The sequence below is a fragment of the Dicentrarchus labrax genome, unplaced genomic scaffold, assembly GCF_905237075.1.
Source record: "Dicentrarchus labrax unplaced genomic scaffold, dlabrax2021, whole genome shotgun sequence".
Classification (NCBI taxonomy): Eukaryota; Metazoa; Chordata; class Actinopteri; family Moronidae; genus Dicentrarchus; species Dicentrarchus labrax.
In genome coordinates, this window is record NW_026136722.1 from 14,236,616 (window position 1) to 14,249,413 (window position 12,798).

The 12,798-nt window shown below is 42.2% G+C and overlaps 1 protein-coding gene across 2 annotated transcripts in view; it reads left to right on the plus strand.

The window, feature by feature from the left end:
- Positions 1 to 12,798, plus strand: part of znf385c (zinc finger protein 385C) — a 128,488-nt gene that overhangs the window by 73,763 nt on the left and 41,927 nt on the right. The window contains exon 1 of one of the 2 annotated variants that reach the window (XM_051387381.1): positions 3,784 to 4,091. The exons of the other annotated variant lie outside the window; for it this stretch is intronic. Within the exon in view, the coding sequence (XP_051243341.1) occupies positions 4,082 to 4,091 (10 nt within the window). The 5' untranslated portion in view covers positions 3,784 to 4,081. Of the gene's footprint in view, positions 1 to 3,783; positions 4,092 to 12,798 lie in introns of those variants that run through there. 2 annotated transcript variants of the gene reach the window in all.

Consider the following 12,798-nt stretch of genomic DNA (forward strand, 5'->3'; position numbering starts at 1 on the left):
CATATTGTAAACTTCAGTGCACATCCAACATTTCTGTACATCTTATCACAAATCTAGTAGTTCTAGTGTTAAAATCCAGCATTGAATCCTGTAAGCATTTGCAGACATAATCGCAAAAATTCCTCATGCGATCATTTAAATTAAATGGTGTCTTGCATGCAAACAAACACATCTACACACACCAGTTTTTCCACACTCAAATTACCCAATTATGTTACAGTGGCTGAATATCAGCAATCTGTGGCTTTAGCTGAGCAGAAAAGTACAGAAAAAGGACATTGTTGAAAGACAACACAATTTTGTTAGACCTGACTGTGACAGCTTGACCTTCTCTTCTCTCCAGGGTCCGTCACTCATCACCATAGATACTTGGCTCTCGGCAACTCTGTAAATACCATTAGTATTAACAAAGTCCACCAGCTTTAAATGCAGATTCACCGTCCCCCCACTCACAAAGAGAAACAGTCATGTTGGAGATTATCTGATCTGGCCAGATGACCATGCACTACAGTAATTATACATTGTTTTAAATTAATAGTTTTAGTAGTTTGTTTAGTCGCAAGCATTAGACCTTTTTCACAGCAGCCATTTTGACATGAAATAGTAGGTTAGGGTGGGTTACAAATTATACTAATTAAAGTTCTGTTCCATTCAGGTCAAGCAGAGTCAAGCTGCTGCTATTGTGCACGTTGTCTCACTGGAAAGGCTCTGCTACGCTAAATGGAACATCAATGGTAACACGTGTGTATATACTGTACTATTTCATGTCAAAATGGTTGCTGTAAAAACGGTTGTAAAGTTACTCTTGATTAAATACTATGAACTGACATTGAAATTGCGTTTTAAGAAGAAATAAAAAACATCTTGTATAGTTTTAACCGTTAGAAATATTTACTTATTCCAGTGCTTGACCCTGAAAAAAACAAAAGGTCACTGGAGAGAAAGAGATTATTTGTGGAAGACCTGTTGCCTTAGTCATTTTAAAATGAATACAGTTGAAGACTCTGCACTACAATAACGCTTGGATTATGTTCCCATTATGTTATGTATTTTTCTAGTGTATTGCTGCATTTATGTACCACAGGTGAGTGACAGGGATCAAGGTGGAAATACAATGTTCAGGAATCAGAGGCTGGAATTCACATTCTGAGCTCCACGTGGTGCCAAGTTTCGGCAACAAAAGCACTTTGGTTAAGGTTACAGAAACATTGTGGTTTCGGTTTAGTGAAAACACGCCGTGTCCTTCAAGTCACTTTTCAGTGTTTTTCATTGGTAAAAGACCACAATATTCTTCCAATACTAACCAAGTGCTGTGGGTTCCTAAACTTAACCATTAACAATTAAACATTGCGTATTTTCTGCTGATAGAGAGTCTCTCACATCCAAACAATAACAAAAGATGTAGTTTAATGACGTCATGGAGTAGAATGGGATCATGGAAGTTGTTGTTTTCATTATTAAACAAATTGCTGCTGATCATCTACCTGACCTGACTCAGGCAGACACTGTTTAGTCACGTTTGCCGACTTCCTTCCTCACACTCCAATGTATCCGACGTATCCCGTTTCCCCAGAAGTGATAGCAAATACGAAACACACCATTACACAAATAAAATGACAGATTTCTCTGGGTATGATCATTATTGGAAACATTTTGGATAATGTAAGCACACAACTCAACAAAATATATAACAGGGCTAGTATTTATAGACATTTTAATGGGTAACTGATACATATTATAGCTTTAAATCATGCTGTAGTTGCTACGAGTATTGTATTGCAAGAGCGGATATTGAAGGGAAAAACAAACAAGAAAAACTTTTTCTAATAAGTTCAGTGTCAACATTTTGCGAATATGTTGATTTCTGTTTCCTTGTCATGTTAATAAAAAGCACTACCCAGCAACATTATGTGTTACTCAAAACATTGCTAGCATAAAATGATTATTTATAGGTGACAGGGATGTAAAATTTTGCAGCTGTGATATGGATCGTAACCAGCCTAACTATTCTAGAGGAGTGACCATCTTTTAACATATAGGACAAATTGGCTAGAACAAATCATCTTGGCTGAGGCTGACTGATGTAAAGCTTGGAGCCATTCCCGTGTATCTAATTAGCCTCGGCTCTGCTGTGCCAGCCAGCAGGCTGATGGTTGGCATGAGGCGGCAGGACAGCCCAGCTGCCCCTGTGTCCTCCACTCTGCCCCAGGGGAGAGTTGCTGGGTCCACTGCTGCCTCGGTGAATGGCGAGGAACAGAAACCTGGATCAGAGGGGAAAGGTAGCTCACACCCCATATAACACTCTGTCAGAGGCAATATTTCATGTTTAAAGGGAACTCTCCATCAGCAGTCTGAGCTCTACCACCTCTCACTGCTGCCATGCTCCACTCTCACTCTTGCAATGTAAGCCTGTAGTATGGCACTCTGACTACAACATAACAAACTGACTAATAAACAGCATAGTTTATTGATATGAAAGTATACAATTAGAAGATTTAAATGCACAACTGAGACAGCAGATGAACCTTTTATTATCTCTGGTCGCACGTCAGGAACAATCAAGACACATTTTGAAGGCCTTTTCCCACAATGATGACATGAACACCAGCAGGCATTTCTGCCGAACCAGCAAGTGCAAGTAAGGGGGGAAATAGCAACAAGAGATAAAGGCAGAAAAAGGGAGAGAGAGAGAGAAAGTGCAAGGTGGATACACAGTTTGAGGAGAGGGGAGAGAGAAAAAGCAGGAGGGGGGGAGAAAGGGGGAAAGAAGGGGAAGTGAACTGAAAGTGGGAGAGAGGCGGAGAGGGAGCAATTTAATGCTGTAATTAAGTTCCTGATAGCACCCTGGGAGATGTGCTTTGGCATAGCTCCAGGACAGCTTAGCATTGCACCAAGGCTCTTCAACCCACAATCTATGCTTCCACACATGCTCTCTCTCTCTCACACTCACACTCACACACACACACACACACACACACACACACACACACCATTTGAACAAACAGAAATTTAATACGAGCAGGCTTTCTGTGCTCTGGAGCCAATTCCGAATCCCCGAATATGTGTCAGCTTCACCAAATGATGCATCGACAAGAAGAGACACAAAGGAGGAGCAGACTGGCAAGAGAGATGGCTGTGAGAAACCATCACTTGCAGTCACTCTCACGTCGCTCTCACTCACACACTGACGTGCACACAAGGCAGCTGCCTTGACAATTGCACACAAATCATCCTTATAAGAGCCCGAATGGAAACCTGTTTCAGAAAATATTCTTTCCTTTTCCTTAATGTTTACAGTGCTCCTATGATGCTTCTGCCACCCACAGCTTTTCTGTGTTTCCTATACTGCACCTGGCGTTTTTCCTTTTTCTTTTTCCACTCTCCTCTTTGGCTCCACGGCAGGACATACGCATGATCCAAACACATCAGTTTCAGTGCTGCCCTGTAAGACAGTTAAGTTTGACAGGAACGCTAATGTGGTGCCAAGTTGTACAGGTATGAAGACTGTGGAAAAAAAATAGCAGCTAATTTCCCCAGCTGTGCATTCCTGTCAAGTTAAAAAGGTGTTCATTGAGAGGAAGGAGAGAGAAAGAGGTAGGACTACAGAGAGGAATGGATGACAAGGAGAGAGGACTCAGAGAGAGCTAGAAAGCAGAGGAGAGAGAGAGAGAGAGAGAGGGAGAGACAGAGAGAGAAGGAGCAGGCAATTACACCCAGCCCCTCTCCGACAGCCCAATTCCTCGCCTCCTTCAGGCCAAGCGGAGCAGCAGCACGAGCAATAGGATTTTAACTGAGGATAACGCGCATCAATAGGATCTGAGATTTCTCGGGGATTGGTCACCAAAGACGGAGGGAAAAAAGGATACAGTATCGCGCAGAAAGAGTTGTCATTGCTGAGGCAAGAGAAGGGAACAAGTCCATCGGTGTCGGTTCTTTACAACTACAGGAAGCCTCCGGTTCGCACCTGTGCGTCGCGCATGTCCCTGCTCTCTGGGGATAAAAGTGCGTAAACATTTTACCGTTTTTACGCACGGTGACACGAGTCGAGCTGGAGAGACTCGGATACGGTCCTGGACGCACGATGCTGATCGGTAAGTGTTAAACACCTTCAGTATTCCACTCTTTACCGGTGGGGATGCTGGCTGCGCTGACTATAGTAAACCTTTATGATACATTTATGAAGGATACCAGAAATATCCCGGCGTAGGTCCATGTGGACGTTACAGAAATGTTGCGCAACTATTAAACGGAAATGTACCTTCAAGTGTGTTTATAATGTCGCTCAAAAAACATGAAGTATGTGTCATTCAAAACACATCACTGAGAGGAACAAGCGCACTCAAAGTCGCTGCCGGGATTTATTGGACATATTGATGGTCTGGATGAAGTAATTGGAGCGTTCAGAAAGAGTCGTTTTATGATGGAATTTCATGCGGAATTTATCAGTAACCTCGGTCATGTAGTCGTTTAAACGCCACTGTAATGACCACTGTTATAACAGCAGAATTTAAACTGTATCGATCAAGTTATATGGAGCTCAGAATATATATCCCGGCATCCAAACGTGTGCATCCTCACTGGTGCGAAGTTACGGACACCTCAGCCTCCGTATTGCTCCCGATCCGTAGCTGAGTTTATTCTTGTATTGGGGAAAAAAGAAAATAAAAACACAGTTAGATTAATAATAATGAAAATGATTTTTTTTTTCTCTACTGGAAAGTGCGAAAGAGAAAATGTAGGCCCCCAGAGATCTGACCTGCGTCTCTGTCAAACATCAATCTGTCACCAGTCATAAATTAAAATTAACGATTACCTCGATCAGCAGATAACTAGAGAATACATTTTCGTTCAAATTTGATTGTGCTGGAATTATTGGCTATTTGTTAACCAGAACTGATTTGGCTTTGTGAAACGGGGTTAGGAGAGGTTATGCGCATAGAATCACAGTGAACAGATTTTCTTCTTGGAATATTTTTATTTTTATTAAGCATCTTTGCTGATAGAGTCAGACATGCTTCTAAAATAACCAGTAAAACATTTATTCTCAGATTTCCTTGAGAGAGGTCAGACAATTAGTTCATTTGTTTTTATTATTATTATTATTATATATTATATTATTCTAATAAAATTGATCACTTTGACTTGACTTGTTAAAAGTAGTGAGGTTTAAAAATCATTAATAATGTTTTTTGAAAAAATATTCTTTGATATATTTGATTCTTTTGATTGGATTTGATATTAGCATAGCTGCCAATGGAAAAAAAAAAAGACCCTCTAAATCCAGATTAGAGAACTTGTGTCTTCATTTGTATAATGAACTCCATATTGTCTCTGATTAGAATGAAGGTGTCTTTTGTGTAGGCTGAGCTGAGAGATGGACTGGAGTCGCTGTGCTCCCGCGCTCTGCCTGAGACACTGATTGAAAGCCATGGCCCAATCTTCTCTCCTTTTCTCCAGCCAAATTTCAACTATTCTTACGTGTCAGCGTTTCTCCGGGTGCATTGAGCTTTGAGCCCTTCCTTCCATTTTAGAGACGAACAAATAGAAAACGGATGAAAATTTGAAAGTGGAAAGGTTAAGATTGTCACAAAGGTCCAAATGGAGTGAATGCTGATAGACTTGTTCCCTGACTTGGATGTAATGGTTGTCTGGTTGTTGTTGTTTACTTGCACATACAGGCACACCGGGCCCCTGGATGTGATGGATCTCGCTATAAGGGATATTGTGGGGTGCTTTAAGATCCCCGTGCTCTTAAAATGGCTTCGGTGCATGGGCCAATGACTCATGCAAATGGATGCCACATTAGCGTTTCTTCAGATATTTACTTCTAATCCCTCTACTGGTGACGATGGATATGCACGGGGCACCAAAGACTTCAGCGTTGAGGTGTTTGACTGAAATGTTGTCTTCTTCCCTCTTGTGTCAGTGTTCTCTCTTGCTTGACTGTCAAGTGGAGCCCTAACTACTCAGTCCTCTGTCTTGTGTTGATTTCACCTCTGCCATAAAAGCCGCTTGGTGGGTCACAGGGGAGCTCTGTGGCTCCATCGGCTTCTTCTCAATACCACATAACAGCCGTTACTTCACGACTGCTATGATTACTCACTGTGTTGTTGCCTTCTGAGAGGCAGGACTCTGTTCCTATTTAGTGCCTGAGGAGGAAAAAAGGAGCGATGATGGTGGGGGCTCGACCTTGTCTCACTTCACCCACCACCCTCCACGACCCCCCGCTATACCCCCAGGCAGAGGACAGGTTGTGGGGCTGTGGGAGGGCTGATTATAGGCCTGTCCCTCTGGGAGTGGGTGCCATTCTTCCTCTTCCACTCCTTATTTTATCTACAGGATCTGAGGTGGGGGGTGCGGGAATGCATGGGAAGCAGGGTTAATCTCTGCTAAACAGGGTTCCAAGCTTGATCAGGGCTAATTACATGGGGTTAGGGTTACAGTCTGTGACCGCTGAGTGGGGGCTGGCCACACCCTGAAAGCAGGGCTGTGAGCCAGAAAGAATTGGTAGAAAATTAGTAGAATGGCATCGAAAAGGAGGTTTGTTTCTTAGAAGTATGACAAGCATAATGATAGCATATTCCCAATTTTGCAGCTTAATGTGCAGCCCAACGGGCAGTCCTTGACCTTGAAATGTCTGTGTCCACTTGCCCTTGGTTGCAGCTTTAATGTGTAGAGGCTGGATGGTTCCCAAGAGCAGGGAGCAATAGCACGTCTGTTTGAAGTTGTTGTGCAGGTGGAGGGGGCGTAAATTAGGGGGTTAATGAAAAGGCAGCACTGTTGGACTGAGGGCTTCAGTCTTCTTCCCACCAACACCATATCCGTACCACCATCAAACCATCAGCCGAACAAGCTTTTCCTTAAATGCGTGTTTTTTCTTGGTCTTTCTGGTCAAAGCAGCTGTGGGCTTCTGTCTGGAATGAGTGCATGTGTGTGTCAAGGGGGGTGCACATGCATGCAAACGCAAAGCATAAGAGGCAATGAGACATTATGATGGATGGATTTCCTGAGCGTCCTGTCTCTTTGTTCATCCCTCGTGGGCCAGAGGGATGAAGGTGGCAGCTCTCCAGCTCTTGCTCAACCCATTTTTACCTTCTTTCTTTCTTTCTCTCTCTCTCTCTCTCTCTCTCTCTCTCACACATACACACATACACACACACACACACACACACACACACACACACACACACACACAGCAGAGACAAATAACGCACTGCTCTATTAGCTCAACAAACACCTCACCTCAAATGACAAATCTGTAGTCAAACTGACTTTTGTATTTTTCATTACCTCAGCTTCTATTAGTCTGTGTCATTTCTGTAAAGACTCCTGTGAGAATGAAAGGAATGTCTAGCACTAGCACAAACTGTATAACATATTATTTCATATTTATTGTTTCTCATCCTATTGCATTTTATATGTTGTCCCTCTGGTGTGAAGTTCTATCCCACTTTTATACAGTAGTTGATGTATGTGTGTGGCTCTTTTTCACTTTAATGTTTCCAGTCAGCCATTGCTTCCAGGTAACAGGAACAATGGGACGTGTCATCGCTCCAGAAGTCTTTCTTTCCGTACTGTTTTTTTGCCGTGATGTAGTCACTATTCTTGGTCTTGTTTTATCTTTCCCTGTAGAGATCAGTCCAGGAGATGATGTGAGTTTTAAGGAGGACTTTATTGTTGTATATCGTCAACCTCTGATGTTCGGTGCTTTTCAGCAGTCGTTTGGTGATGATGTGCTGGTATTCGAGCATGCATCACACCTTCTACTCATAATACAATGTGTCTTACATTAGCGCACACACTGGTCTTTTGAGGCTGTTGTGGGAAAAAGGGATATCTGACTATATATCTGATGGATGTCTTTCTGTATGATTGCATTATGTTAAAGGGAAACATCATCAGTTTCACGCCCCAAAGTCTGTTTTGCAGGTCTTAGGGAGTACTACTGCATATGTAAAAAAGTTGTATGAAGCCTCTAGTGGCCACTGAGGGAGCTACATAAAATCGGGAAACACGATATGTGACTAATTTGACAGGTATTGCGATATGTTTCACAATTAGTGGGTATGATCATTTTTGCATAATTTTTACTGAAAAAAAAAAAACGTAAAATCATAACGATGTGACATTTATTTATGTCTGTACCAAACAAACATGTTTTCTTACATCTGGAAAACAAGATTTGTATGCCAGGACATCTCTGCAGCACTACAGTACTTCATCATAATGTTTTGTCAAATTCTTTAGATTTTTTCACCTGCAGAAAGTTGATGCTTCTTGCGATTTGGATATTGAGCTTGGCCATGTTGCGACTTCCATAAGGTTTCAATTAATTGTGCAGCCCTAATCTGATACATTTCGTGTAAGGTTGAGTCAGCTTGAAGCTATAGTGTCTCAAGGCTTCTAGCTTAACACCCAAATCTCCAACCAGCGTTAAGTTGTGGGTAATATATGTAGGTGCTAGGTTCCAGAACAGGGACTGATGCCAACACTGACATTTTCTGTTTATGTTGTATTGATTCACTAATTTGTGTGTTGTGGTTTTATTCCTGCATTCGGAAAATGGGGGAAATACCCTGAATAAGTTGCTGGGCTTGATTCCTGCTTTATCTCTTTTTCCACCAAACTCCACTGACACCATCTACAATTAGCTGGATATATACAGCAATATAACACTTCATAAATCAAAGCGAAATGCACATTGGTATGTAAATGTGTTGGAGTGTTTAGAGTGGATATGTGTGCATGATTTGTATTTAGAAGAGGTTGCAGGGTGAGTGGATGACAGTTAGAGGGTAACAATAAGTAGACCTATCTACATGGACCTGCAGGCGCCTTTCAGACATATCAAAGGTCAGCAAAGAGCAGAGGTCACAAGTCAGTGGACTCACTGAAATATTACCTAGTCCATGCTAGTTCTCCCGAACACCCATATTCATGAGGAATTTTTCTTTGTATATTATACGCACACTTATATGCTCTTTATAGTGGAGGCTATTAATATGTAAGTGTGTGATTAGTGTTGTGACAGAAACTACATGTCTGCTTTTGCATATATGCCGTTTGTATGCGTAGTTTGTATGTAACCCTTTCTGGCCTCAGGCCCCCTGAGGGGAAAATGCCCGTGTATGAGTGACAGCAAAGTTATTTCACTGAAGTGACAGCGTGGGTTTGATTGGCCCGCCTGCTGAAGTGATGGCTTCTGGATGCTGAGAGCTGTAGGCATATGTGAGGCCCAGCGGGAGCCCTGACAACATGAGAAATGGTCCCTCGCTGCACTCGGCACCAAAAACCTCACCACTTAGCCTCTCATTCCCTGGGCGCTGAGGCTAAAGATGGAGGCCATGAAGGGAAGCAGTAACACATCATCTTCAAGTGCAACGTGTGTGTTTGTGTGTTTTTTCTGCACTTGTGAATTAATCAGTTTTCAGCAGCTTTTATCTGAAGTGGGTGACTAGTCCTCCTTTTGATGCTCTGACCTTGACTTAAATGAGCGAGAGGAGATTTAAAGGCCTTCGAGTGGCAGGCTGAAGGATATGAAGAAGCACATAAAGAAAAAGAGGTAGAAACTGAGACTGGTGGAAATAGAATTGAAACATTAAGGGAATGTAACCTAAAAGGGAGATCTCCCTCTTATTCTGTCCTGTGGTTCTCAGTTCTTCCTCTGTCTCAAGAGCATTTATAAGTCATCAAACCAGACACTGTCTATATAACCACCCCAGCTCTCCAAGCACGAGGATCAGCAACTGAGAAAGTAACAAAGGCCATCGATTTTACAGTCAACTCTAGCCATCAAAACCTTGTGCCCTGACCACCGATCTGCAATACTCCAGGGTCCAGTGCGTATAATAGAGTGCAGCTAGTGTGTAAACGGTGGTAAGTGTAAACAGAAGACGCGGTGATCCAGCTCTAATGGCTGTCTTTGCTCTAGCTCTTTGTTAGCCGTCGGGATTGTGACCTCCGCCTGTATTGCACGCCATCTCATGAGCATTTAACAACCCACCGCTCGTCGGATTAATTACAGTGGCTGGGAATTAATGTCCAATCCTTGTACCAAATGCAAATACACCCAAATAATATGAAAAATACTGAATGCAAAATAAAGACTATATGCACAAAAAAAGCTGTAATCTAAATGTGAACAAAAGAGCTGCCCTACAATTAGAAATAAAAAAACAAGATTAAAAGTTAACTCAGTACCACCATCAAACCATCAGCTTCTCAGACATCATCGCTCAGCTCTTTCAATACACAGAGCAACACTGAATAACAACTAAATCTAAGTCATTAATGTTTCCTGACACTGTTTACATCAGGAATGTTCGTAAACAGCACTAAAACTCAAAATCTCCTCAGCCTTAAATAATATATTTAACAGACTGCACATTTATGTGGTCAAAAGACATAAGGGTTGGGCTTTTAAGATATGTGTAATCCCAATATATAAATTATAGTGTACATTTTTGTGAAGACTCACATACAAAGTAGAACCTAGTTCTGTATTGCTGTGCCTAAACAACAAATCCATATACATAAATCAATTGAAATGCAATCACCAAAACATATGGTTTGCATTTTCTGGCACATACATACGCGATGCAATCCCCAATATAAATAGTAAGCATTTTCAGTACACATGTGCGCACACACACACACACACACACACACACACACACACACACACACAGAGGGACACATACAAATTGGCAGAGCTTGCCCATAGAGGAACACACCTTTGCCAATTTATGATACACATAAATCAAATGAGAAACCATAAGCACAAAAGCATAAATCCTAGCAGGCATTTATGTTAACACACACACACACACACACACACACACACACACACACACACACACACACACAGATTTAAATGCAATCAATGGTGTAAATTTGATGTGTAATGAGTACATACAAACAGTATATAAATACAGACTGTGCATGAATGTGCTAAAACATGCTCATGCATTTGGAGAATGGTCAACTTAACATATCCATTTGAATCCACGCCCATGCACTGTTCAACTCAATTAAAACAGAAAAAAGGGGTACAGGAGGCTCATATAATAAAATGGTTAATAATTAATCTATTCAGTTTTTTGGGACAGTGAACTTTGAACTTTGAGCTAGCTCATGTTTAGTGAGAACTTATAACACGTATAACACTTGAATATACAGAAAAGATTTGATAAAATGCATTTGCTAATTCATATATACAGTGAGAGTTTTTGGTCTCGCGAACATAAAACACGTAGAATATGTACAAATTCTGTACATAAATACATCTCAAGTCATCTAAATCCTGCTGTTTAGTTGAGCTATCTCACGTCTCTGTGTTGATATTTTGCACTATAAAGGTGTCTGCGTGTGTTGTTTCTGTGTGTGTGTGTGTGTGTGTGTGTGTGTGTGTTGGCTTGCATCTCTAACAGAAATTGGCATTCTCGCTTCTTTTCGTCGGTACTGAGCCGCTGTGGAGAGAGCCTGACTGGGAATGATCAGCTCTAATGATTTTATGAGAGTCTACATGATTAATGTTGGCACAGCAGTGTGTTTGTGAACAAACCCCTCTTTCTCTCTCTCTCTCTCTCTCTCTCTCTCTCTCTCTCTCTCTCCCTCCCTCCCCCCTCCCTCTCTCCCTCTCCCTCTCCCTCTGTGCTCTTCATCCCCTCCCACGCCACCCTTCCTCCCCCATCTCAGAGGGAATATCCAGTCTCAGTGTGTGCTGATTTCTGTGGCGCTAGCTGCCGTTCGCCACATTAGTGTGTGACAATGGGTCTCTTTGAAGTGGGTTATTCTAGCGCGGCTCACAGCCCAGCGCAGTGGAGGAAGATGTGCCAGCTCGCTGTGTAGACAGGGCCAGCTACGAGCACAGGGATAGACAGAAGGTATAGACACACACGTGCACGCCTGCACAGACACAATACCGGGGTCAACACAATAGCTTTCACACCCACATCCTCTAAATACGCTTTATATAAGCACTTCCATCGCAGACAAAAGCCACGAACTCCTCCTCTGTATGCACGCATCTGCCTCAACGCACAACACAGCACCAAATAAGAGCCTGTGCCATCCTCCCATCACTTCATCAACAATCCACCCATCTATCGTCCACCCGTACGTCCATCCGCTCCCTCTGTTTTTTCCCATCCTCCTCTGTTCCCTCTGTAGGCCCAGTCCAATCTGAAAGCTTAGTTGAGCTCCGTCTCTCTCGGCTTATCTCCAAAAGCTGCCTCTTTCATTTGAGTAAATGCCTTCATTCCCAGCTCCTCTATGAGGAAGCTGATAAGGGATGTCTTTTATCCACTGCAGATAGGCTTTTTTTCCCCCCCCAGCCCAGTGTGGGTGCTTGTGTGTATTTATACGCCTGCACAGCATATGCAAAATTATGTGTGAGAGATTATATTTGTGCCTCTTATGTGAACGTTTTTATATATATATATGTATGTATTTGTGAGACCTATATGAATAGGTTTTTATGTATGAGAATAGCTGATGGTTCTATGGTGTAAATATGCAGCACATCATGTTTCAAGACATCTTCTCATGCTGCTTATCATTCAAATGTGACATTTCTATGATTACACATAATCACACAAGACTGCTGCAACCTTGCAGGTGTCTCTAATAGGAAGTGATTAAGTGGGACAAGCTAATCATCGCAGTGCCTCACTCGCATGTGTGTCTGTGCATGTATGTGCTCAGGAAGAGGCTGTCTAACGAATTGATTAGGGCTGCAGAGTGGATTTGTTGCCAGGCATTGAGAGATAAGTTTTGTCCGTGTTTGACTCAAGTCTA